Consider the following 11,301-nt stretch of genomic DNA (forward strand, 5'->3'; position numbering starts at 1 on the left):
CTACGTTTTAAGACATTGTCTAGATTTTTAATTGGCCTTATTTTGTTTTGCATATCTCAGGAACAACCAAATTTCCTGGGTAGCCACATTATTCTTGTCATGAACTCTCATCAGGTTGTTCACTTTTGAAAATTATCGTAGTAAGTTAATTCATACCTTTTAACGTCTCTGTCACCTACAGACAAATTTTTATTTTACTCTGCTGTTGCAGCTGCTGCTTCCTAAAGGCTCTTCAGTCAGCTATGGGCCAAAGGTTTTATCTCTACCAATGAAGAACTAACTGTCTCAGAAAGACACTGCACCAGGCACTTATTCTTGTGTATAGGCTTCCCATGGCTCAGCTCACACATCTTTAAGAACATACCAGTGGAGGGAGTCAGGATTTCCAGAACTCGAGTGAAGAAGCAGATAGGTTTATGAGATTGCTAACCCGAGATTCAGTGGAATGAGAATTAATGATATAGACCTAAATGAACTGATGAGGGATGGCAGTCATTTATGTCTGGAATATTGTTAAGGTTAGAGTGTTTGATGATATGTAAGGAAGCCCTTTCTATTTCTTCTTCAGCTGTCTATAACCCAAAACACTTTAGTACATTCTGTTTTTTGTAAACTGAAATGAAATACTTGCAAATATCTTCTTCTCCTTACCTGACCACCATGCCCCCTAAATTCAGAAACTTTTGTTGAGTCTTCCTGCTTTTCGTAGCAATATGGTTATTAGCAAAAGTTCAGTAAGAATCCATCCTTTTTAATTTTTTTCATTTTCACTTAATTTTTTAAGCTTATTTATTTATTTTGAGATAGAGAGCATGAGCAGGGGAGGGGCAGAGACAGAGGGAGAGAGAGAGAATCCCAAACAGGCTCCACAGTGTCAGCACAGAGCCTAATGTGGAGCTGGAGCCCACAAAGCGTGAGATCATGACCTGAGCGGAAATCAAGAGTTGGATGCTTTGGGGCACCTGCGTGGCTCAGTCAGTTGAGCGACCGACTTTGGCTCAGGCCATGATCTCACGGTTTGTGGGTTCGAGCCCCGCGTTGGGCTCTGTGCTGACAGCTCAGAGCCTGGAGCCTGCTTCGGATTCTGTGTCTCCCTCTCTCTCTGACCCTCCCCCACTCATGCTCTGTCTCTCTCTGTCTCAGAAATAAATAAACATTAAAAAGAAAAAAAAAATTTAAAGAGTTGGATGCTTAACCTACTAAGCCACCCAGGTTCCCCTGTCTTTTTTTTTTTTTTTTTTAAACCAGGATGTAATTAGAAAAATTGGTTATATAACCAAGGCTTTGCCTGGGCTGTCATATTTGACAATGATGATCGCTTAATCAGACATAACCAGCCCCATTTAAGGAACGAAGGCTGCCTGCATGGAGCCAATACTAATAAAACCCTCCCAAGAAACCTGGCTTACTGTGTTCTCTTACAGGCAAATAAGGAACGTTATTCCCTGGCAGGCCCAGGGGTCTTAGAATATCTTCGGGGCTTCGAGTAAAGAGGAATTTGCCCAAATTTATAGGTACAGCAGGCAAAACCTAGTGTAAAGACCAGTGTCTTGGCTTGACTTCCAATCTCAAAACAGTAAATAATACAGAGATAGATAGATAGATAGATAGATAGGGGCTTTTAAAAGGCCAATCTAAGATTCCTTATGAAAACTTCTAGCAAAGCAAACTTAACAAGGTCTATATTACAGATTAACACTATTGTTGCACCTATATACATAATCATATCAAATTTAATGAGATCAAACTCATTTTGTGATTAAGAACAATCTTTGAGGGGCGCCTGGGTGGCTCAGTCGGTTAAACATGCAACTTAAGCTTGGGTCATGATCTCACAGTCCATGAGTTCAAGCCCTGTGTCAGGCTTTGTGCTGTCAGCTCAGAGCCTGGAGCCTGCTTCAGATTTTGCGTCTCCCTCTCTCTCTGTTCCTCCTCTGCTCGCACTCTGTCTCTCTCTGTCAAAAATAAATAAAGAATAAAAAAAAATTTTTTTAAAAGAATAATCTTTGAGACTATTTTTGATCAAAGCAGGGGAGACTGTAGAAAAAAAAATGTTTCACTGGAAAACTGTGTATTATCTAGAGGACACCCCTCCAATTATTGAATTCTATCTAGCCTTTCACTGACTTTGGGCTATAATTCTTTGAAGTGGTAGGTAACTGATAAGTCATACAAACTATGTGTATGAAATGATAGTCTCAGATTAATAGCCTTTTCTCCCTCCCAACCTGTGGAAAAACCAGTTTTGCCTCAATATTCCTGACTTATAAATGGGCATGCTCTTTGGATACTTCTTTTTAAACGTTATTTTATTTTGAGAGAGAGAGAGAGAGAGCGCTCACACGGGAGGGGCAGAGAGAGAGGGAGAGAGAATCCCAAGCGGGCTCTGCACTGTCATCTCAGAGCCCGATGCAGGGCTCAAACTCACAGACTGCACTGTGAGATCACGACCTGAGCCGAAATCAAGAGTCAGACGCTTAACCGACTGAGCCACGCTGGTGCCCCTGGATTTTTTTCAAATTGTGGTAAAATGCACAACACATGAAATTTACTATTTTTAAGTGAACAGTTCAGTGGCAGTAAGTACATTCACATTGTTGTGCAACCATCGCCAGCATCCATCCCCAGAACTTCTCATCTTCCCAAGCCGAAACTCCATGCCCGTTAAACACTAACTCCCTATTCCCCTCTTCCTGAACTTTTTCTTAACTGATCATAACATCTTCTGGCGCCCTCATTATGAGTAAAAATAAAATCTTTACCACATGTTCATTTTTATATCCTATCAAGAGTCATGTTTTCATCTTTTTCTGAAAATACCTCTTCACAGTCCTAAACTCAAGAAAGATCAAATACATAACGTAAATGAGCGAAAAAGGCTGGAAGTGGTGAGGGCTGTCACCAGTGAGGGCGGCCACCGACTGCAAAGCACTGTGGGTGATCAACCATCCCAATTTGCCCAGGACTGAGGGGGCTGGGTATGTAGGGTTTTCCATCTAAAATTGGAATAAGTCGGACATCTTAAGAGCACCCATGCTCTGGAAAGGTACTCCTCAACCCCTAGTAATATAATCTGAGAATTTAGGCCTGACGTCTGTTTTTCCAGAGGAGCCAGGAATCTGGGTATGTCAAATTTTACAATTTGTAAATGATGGCAACTAACCCAATGTTAAAAATAAACACGGTGCAGACCTCCCAAATCGCTCCAGTGGTGGCCTCTGATGAAGAGGGGGCTGAAGGCCCTCCACCCACCACACACCCCAACATGTTGTGGCCTCCACAGCCTCCCCCTATTTGGTCAGGAGGAAAGCTACTGCGGAAGCCCCCGCACTCATTGTTGGGGTGCTAAGGGGCGGCTGAGATCAGAGAGGTATGCCCTCCCCTGGTATGTCCCTTGGGGCCTGGACCCCTCCCCTCCCCCCAGGTGAGGTCCCAGGACCACTGAGTTCTGGCTTTTGTGTTATTCAAGGAGTAGGAGACAACAAAAGGGCCACTCAAAACTCCAGCTCCCCCCGGCCTCCGTTCCCCCACAAGCCAGCCCAGGCCAGGTGTGAGGCTGGCCCCGGAGCGCCCCGGACGCAGGCAGCTGCTCCCCCTGCCCCGGCCCTGCTCACCAGCTGTCCCTGGAGAAGGCGCGGAGGAACCAGACACCCGGGGCCAAGGCAGACCGCATCGCGCCGGCCGGTGTCCGAAGCGGAGAGGGTGGCCGAAGATGGGGACGGCGCGGGGCGCGTGTCCTTCGCTGGCAGACTGCCGGGTTTAAATGCCCCGCGGCTCGGCCCGCCCCGGCCCCGCGGCCGGACGCCTGCAGCCCCCGCCCCCTTGCACCTGAAGGCCCTCGGGGTCGGGCGGCGCGCAAACCGCCCGGCCAACCTCCTCCGGCACCTGCATTTTCTCCCGCTCAGTCTCCAGGCGAGCGACCGACCGCCCTCAGAGATTCTAGGGGCTCCTCCGTCGGCCTTTTACTTTCTGCTCACTTCCCTCCTGGGCACCGAAAGCGGCGAGCCCAGACTAGCCAGCTGTACGCGACCTTCCGTCCGCCCGCAGCCTGTTCCTGAAGCGCCCTTCTCTCCCGAGGAGCGGCTCCCGACACACACCGGGAAACTGAGGCACGCTGGGAAACCTGACACCCAGTGGTCCCCAGCATTACACTGACCTGAGTTGGGGCGCACCCTCAGAGCAAAGGAGGTTTTCAGGGAGCTATGATGTTGGCCCAAATATATCTCCCAGGCCTGGCAGGGGCTTCCTGTCCCACTCAGGTTCCAGGCTGTGTATTGAGCCAGGCAGGATTCTAGCATTCCCCTTCCCCAGAAGAACTGGCCTTCCACGCACTCTTGCAGGGACAATCTTGCAGCCATTCCTTCTCTCCCTTCTGGAGGCGAGCAGCCAGGCAGCAATGAAGGAGCACAGAATTCTGTGCCTTAAAAGTGCTCTGCAGGTAGCCTAAAGATTTCCAGGGTGTTTCCACCTCTAAAGAGAAGACATTGTGGGGCACCTGGGTGGCTCAGTAGGTTAAGGGTCCGACTTGGGCTCAGGCCATGATCTCGAGGTTGGTGGGTTTGAGCCCCACATGTGGGTCTGTGCTGACAGGTCAGAGCCTTGAGCCTGCTTTGGATTCTGTGTGTCCCTCTCTCTCTGCCCCTCACGCTCCCCAACTGTCACCCTCTCTCTCAAAAATAAATTTAAAAAACCATTAAAAAAATTTTTTTAAAGAAGATATTGTGAGATCTTTGGATACAAGCCCACAGGTGAATTGTACGGAGGGGGGGGGGGGGAGAGGAAGCATTCACTTGGAAAATAAAGTTGTTAATAGAGCATAAAATAGAAATGGGTCTGTGCAAATTGGTTTCAGCCCCAACACCGCACTGCCCCCAAGTCCTAGGGGTGGCCAGACCCTATGCGCAAGGTCAGCAAAAGAAGGCAACAATTCCACCAAACAGGTCAGGGCCCAGAATGAAGGGCCTGGCTGTTCCCAGCCCTAGAATCAAGCAAAAAGAGGGTAAGCAGAGTTGTGAAACCCTGTTGATGCCAGGCAGTCAGAGGCTGAGGTCTGGTGGCAGAAATGAAGACAACAAGGAGAGGACAGGAGGTAAAGGGGTGGAGAGAAAAGAGGAAAGGAGGCGGAAGGAGCCAATGCTAGATTAGGTGCAGTACAGAGAGGTGAAACACCAACGGGAGAGCATAGCAAACAGCAGCTAACTTAACCCCCCATTATACCACTCACTATGCCTAGATGTCCATTCATTTCATTCTCACAAGTCAGTGAGATGGGCATTATCCATCTGGGATCCATTCTGGTTTACCTGGGATAATCCCAGGAGACACCTGATGTTTCAGAATGTATGACAGACCAATTCTGGGGTCAGCAACACCCAGTAGACATTAGGCCTGAATGAAAGCAGGTTGGGTAGAAAACAAACTAGAATACTGAGCTGATATCCCCAGGAAGACAGCTACTTGTTCCTAAGGGACTAAAGAGAAGGATAGAGTTGAAATACAAATGAGCCAAGGAAGCCGCTGAGTTACTCGATGCTATACGGGAGGAGAACATGGACATCACTTGAGGAATGGAGGGGACCATCTCCATGGCTCCAGAGGTGCCACCCAGTCTTCAGTGGTGTGGAACATCTCTTGATTTCAGACAGCAAGAAGACAAGTAATAACTCTCATCACTGCTCGTTTCACATGCCTCTCAGGAGACATGGTGTTTGTGCCTCTTAGCGGACCATGGTTGCCTGGGGCTGGAGCTCTCAGAGAGACTTTACTAATATGTCCTCGTCGTGATATGGCTAATGTGCCCGGAGTGCCAACAAGTAGCTGGGAGCAGGGCCAGTCCTGAGATAGTCTTTGCCTTGTTCCAGTTCCTTCCCTGTGAGTTCCAGTCACATACTCCTGTTCAGGGGCCAGGATGGCAGCTTGGTAATGTCTTTGGTAATAATAGACTCTTACCAATGTCCCTTACTTGCTCCTGTGGGTGAGCGGGACAATCTCCTTGTTTCCTGCAGCTTGGGGGAGTGACAAAGAGGATGTTATGGCTCAGATAATCCTTTCACTCACCTACACAAGCTCTCCACTCTTGACTCACCTTCCTGTTCTCTGGCACCCTTACACACTCCTCAAACCCTGCAGGGTGCGGACAGCAGTATCTGATGGCAATAAGAAGGGAATGGATGAGTTACTGAATCTGAAACTAAAGGAAAAGATATCTAGTTCTTATTGTGGATAGTCCTCCATCATTTGTCAAAAATGCTTACTGTGGTTTAGGGGCACCTGGGTGGCTCGGTTGCTTGGGCGTCCGGCTTCAGCTGGGGTTGTGATCTCGCAGTTCGTGGATTTGGACCCCACGTCGGGCTCTGTGCTGACAGCTCGAAGCCTGGAGCCTGCTTTGGATTCTGTGTTTCCCTCTCTCTCTGCCCCTCCCCTGCTAGCGCTTTGTCTCTCTCTATCTCTCAAGGATAAATAAACATTAAAAAAAAATGCTTGCTGTGGTTTAGTATCATGCGCTTATAGGACAGGAGATGGCCTTTTTGTTCATCAAATGCCAGTTCTTACTGCTAGCAAGTGTCACTGATCACCCACAGGACTTTCTGGGTAGCCAGTAAGCTGTACTGGCCCTTTTAGATATGGCAACAGCACCCTCCCTGTTTTTTTCTAAGGGACCCGGAGACCCAAAGGCTGGAGGAAGCCTATGAGAAGTGCCATGAGAATAAGCCATTAGGCAACAGAACTCCAAAATCCAACCACACACATACAAGTGTTATTCTCACTGCCCTCCTCCCCACTTTTGTCTTACTAAACAGAAAGCGGCATCAGTTTTTATGATAATTATTGTGAAATTTCTTGATAGAATCAAGACCCAGACCCTTGATTAATGGGGTAGGAGTTGGGATATTAGGGGACATAGAGATTATCCAACCTTTTAAAGAATCAATTTCAGGGTGCCTGGGTGACTCAGTCAGGTAAGCGTCAGACTCTTGGTTTTGGCTCGGTCATGATCTCAGTTGGTGAGTTCAAGCCCCACATCGGGCTCTGCACTGACAGCTAGCTGCAGAGCCTGCTTGGGATTCTCTGTCTCCCTCTCTCTCTGCCCACCACCCCCACGCTGTCTCTCTATCTCTCTCTCTCAGAAATAAATAAACATTAAAAAAAAATAAAGATTCAAGTTCATATTAGGCCTTTTTATTAAGATGCTGAGTATTGTAGTGAAAACAACATAGGCTTTGAGACAGAGTCGATCCTAAGATATTACTACTTCTCTGAACCTCAGTTCTTTCAGCTGTGAAATGTGGGTCATAATATCTACTCTGAAGGGTGGCTGTAAGAATTAAAAATTGTGCATATAAGAGAACCTGGGTGGCTCAGTCAGTTGAGCATCTGACTTTTGATTTCTATTAAGGTCATGATCTCACAGTTTGTGAGTTTGAGCCCCACATTGGGCTCTGCGCTGACAGTGTGGAACCTGCTTGAGATACTCTCTCTCTCTCTTTCTCAGCCCCTCCCCTGCTTGTGTGCTCTGTTTCTCTCTCCCAAAATAAACTTTAAAAATTCTGCATATAAAAAGTGCCTGGCCAGATTAAGTAGGTTTGGTAAGTGGAGCACTGATTATTATATGTGCATGAGATATTGCCTACAATGGACAGACACCAATGGTCACTACAAATGAGAACAAAACATAGGGGTCAAGATTGGAGTCCTTAAAAACCACCAATGAGTATAGCAAATAGGTTTGACTTGTAAATCCTTAATACCCTGTGTGTGTATATGTGTTTGTGTGTGCATGTGTATGTATATGGGTATCTGTGTATATATGACTTTACTCAGTGAAGTTATTGTAAGCATCATGATAACATATGTTGAATAATTTGAGGTTGACAAGGATGGATGTATGGGTTGAGTAAAGTGTCATAAAAAAATGAAAGAAGCTATTATTATTTCAAATATGTCAGATGCTGACATTTCACTAAAAAGAACCGCAATTAAATATCTTCTAGCTGGGGCGCCTAGGTGGCTCAGTCGGTTAAGCGTCCGACTTCAGCTCAGGTCATGATCTCCTGGTTGATGAGTTTGAGCCCCGTGTAAGGCTCTGTGCCGACAGCTCAGAGCCTGGACCCTGCTTTAGATTCTGTGTCTTCCTCTCTCTCTGCCCCTCCCCGACTCATGCTTTGTCTCTCTCTCTCTCTCAAAAATAAATAAACACTGGGGGACCTGGGGGGCTCAGTCAGTTAAGTGTCTGACTCTTGGTTTTGGCTCAGGTCGTGATCTCATGAGTTCGAGCCCCATATTGGGCTCCATGCTGACAGCATGGAGACTGCCTGGGATTCTCTCTCTCCGTCTCTCTCTCTGCCCCTCCTCTGCTCTATCTCTCAAAATAAATTAAATAAATAAATAAATAAATAAATAAATAAATAAATAAATAAATTCTTCCAGCCAACACAGTCAAAAGATAGAGACAAGCAAAGTGACCATGTACCCCAAAAGATTTTGTTTCATTGAAAAGACAATGTTCTGGAAGGGTTTGGCCAAGAAAGTTCTAGCCTTGATATAAATGGTCAAAAGTAAGGGCTTCAGTCTCTTCAAGGCAGGACTGATGGATGGTTCATACTGGCCAGAAGAATGGTCTTTAAAGGAGACTACTGTCAGCTGAACAAGGAGGCGGCCCTGCTCTCAAATGGTCAACCAGTGATGGCAGCAAATATATATGAGCGTGACCTAAAAGCAGGAAAGGGAGGAGCAGATTGAGGAAGCAGTTAAATCATTAGTCTCCCAAAGTCATTTTTGGGGGGGGTATGTGTGTAGAAATAAAAAAAAAATATATGGTAATGACAAAAGTGAGGTGGCCTCAGGCAGCCTAGTCATGCAAGCTGAGGACAATTTTTGGCTGCTCTGGTATCTGGAAGTAACAAGTCACTCATCTATTCATTTAATAAACACTTGTTAAGTGTCAACTATGTGCCAGGCACAGCACTCTGCTAGAGATACATTGATAAATAGGACAGGTACTGCCCCTACCCTCAAAGGATTTACAGTTGAATGGGACAGAGATGGATAGAGATTCCACCTCAATTTCACCTCAAAGAGCTCCAGTAGAACAAATCAGTTCAAATAAGAAATAGCTTGTAGGATTATGTTCATTCTGCTATGGTGGCACTGAGAAAGGGTCAGGTAACTGGGAAAGTCTTGAAAGGCTTCACAGCAGGTAATACAAGAAGCAGAACTGGAGTACAGCTAGGTGACTGGCAAGTAGAGAAGAGGAGACAGGAGCAGCAGAGTGCACAGGCACTAGTGTGTGCTCAACAAGGAAGCACAAAAAAGCAAGATAGATATATTTAAGTGGTGCATGTGAAATCCATGTAGCTGGAGGGTGGCATGTCCAAAGTGTGGAGCAGCAGAAGTTAGGACTGTTATACCTGGTTGTAAGATACTGAAGAGCCTTGAAAGTCCATGTTAAGGGCTTGGGATTTTAGCCTTTGGACAGGATATGATGAGGAGGTTTTTAAGGAGGGTTGAGACATGATCGGATTTATGTCCTTACAGGAGAAATGGCCACTTGAAAGCTCTTTGTGAGATTTCTCGTTCTGGATCAAGATGGAATAGACTCAATTCTCCCTACTCTCACTAAATGCTGAAAACCCTGGGCATTATATATATATATATATAGCAACATATACATGACTCTGGATGAGCTAGGAAAAGATCTGAGGAGAGACACAGCAGTGATTTGTCTGTGTTTGCTTTTTGCTTCATCTATCTGAACTGGATGTTGGAGAAGCCAGCCATCTGGAAGAGCCAACAGCACAAAGAAAAAGAAAAAAAGAAAAGCCAGCTATATCTAGTTAAAGGATCCAGATGGGGGTAGTCTAGCAATAGCCACCCTACTCCCACCAAACACCACAGAAAACATCACAGCCCCCTTCCCACTCCTACCAGCAAAGGCAAAGCAGGGAGCCTCAACATCCATTTGGGCCTGGCTGTAACGAGGTATCCCCCCAGCCCCACAGTCAGGGTGGTGTAAGGAAACTACAAATGGGAGGCCAGAACTTTCACCAGCTTCCAGTGGTAATGAGCACCTAGCCCCTAACACCATGGTGTTAGTGGAGGACATGTGGGGATCAGTAAGGAGGCACCCTCCCGATCCCAGGCAGGGTGATGTCAGTAGAGAGCCAGAACTCCCACTAACCAAGCAGTAATGAGGTGTCCTTCCCCAACCCCCACCAAAGGGTATCAATGGAGGCCAAGAAGAAAGCTGGATTTCAACCACCCACCTGACAAAAAGTATTAAAACCAGAGCCCAACTGCATGCTATCCCTTTCTTAAAAAACTAAACATTCACTTACCATACAGTCCATTAGTGATACTCTGGGCATTTATCTCAGATAAGTGAAATCTTCTGTCCACACAAACCTGTACACAAATGTCACAGCAGCCTTATCTGTAATGGCAAAATACTAGAAACAACCAAAATGTCCCTCAATGAATGAGCGGTTAAACAAACTGTGGTCCCCATACCACGGGACACAATTCAACAATAAAGGGAACAAGCTATTGGTACACACAGCAACTTGGATGGATCTTGGTGTCATTAAGCTGAGAGAAAAAAAATTAATCTCAAATGACCACTTGCTGTATGATTCCACTTATCTAATGTTCTCGAAATGACAAAATTATGGAGATGGAAATGGATTAGTGGTAGCCGGGGGTTAGAGATGGTGGTAAACGGGAGGGGTGTGCGAGTGTGACTACAGGGGTAGTAAGAGGAGATCTTTGTGGTGATGGAATAATTTTGCATCTTGACTGTGGTGGTATTGACACAAATCTACACAGGTGGAAATGGCACACATAAAACTATACATACATATTGTACCAATGTCAACTTTCTGGTTTTGATATTATACTACAGTTACATAAAATATAACCACTGGGGGAAACCAGGTGAAGCCTACATAGAACCTATCTGAACTACTTTTACAACTTCCTGTATATCTGTAATTATTTTTTAAAAGTTTTGTAACCAGACAAGTGTTGGGGGGTCGGAGGGGGAGGCAGCTGTTCATCAACTTTTAAGTTCCTTCCAGTAGTTCTCAGCTTGCTAATTCTAGAAACAAGAGATGGAAAAAAAAAATAAGAAATTTACCTTTTAAATATAAATTTCCTCTTTTGAGAATATGCTATAAGTAGCAGGATGAGCTGTCCATATGACTCAGGTTAACATCAAGCAAGATTTCGGTACTGTTCCTTAGATTCCAAGTTCTTAGTTCTTTTTTTTTTTTTTTTAATATTTTTAATGTTTACTTATTTTTGAGA

General features: G+C 45.6%; 1 protein-coding gene across 3 annotated transcripts in view; it reads right to left on the reverse strand.

Annotated features, from left to right (window-relative positions):
• SLC37A2 (solute carrier family 37 member 2) overlaps nt 1-7,079 on the reverse strand; it is a 30,713-nt gene extending 23,634 nt beyond the window's left edge. Inside the window, exons 1-2 of one of the 3 annotated variants that reach the window (XM_053203922.1) lie at nt 6,255-7,079; nt 6,086-6,146 (exon numbers count right to left, since the gene is read on the reverse strand). Coding sequence is in view for 1 of the 3 variants with exons in the window: in XM_015074078.3 (XP_014929564.1) it covers nt 3,615-3,673 (59 nt within the window). In the remaining 2 variants the exon portion in view is untranslated. Of the gene's footprint in view, nt 1-3,614; nt 4,103-4,156; nt 4,648-6,085; nt 6,147-6,254 lie in introns of those variants that run through there. The other 2 variants (XM_053203923.1, XM_015074078.3) reach the window with 2 other exon arrangements.
• Nucleotides 7,080-11,301: the final 4,222 nt, after the last annotated feature.

Source organism: Acinonyx jubatus, chromosome D1 (genome assembly GCF_027475565.1).
Source record: "Acinonyx jubatus isolate Ajub_Pintada_27869175 chromosome D1, VMU_Ajub_asm_v1.0, whole genome shotgun sequence".
NCBI classification, from domain to species: Eukaryota; Metazoa; Chordata; class Mammalia; order Carnivora; family Felidae; genus Acinonyx; species Acinonyx jubatus.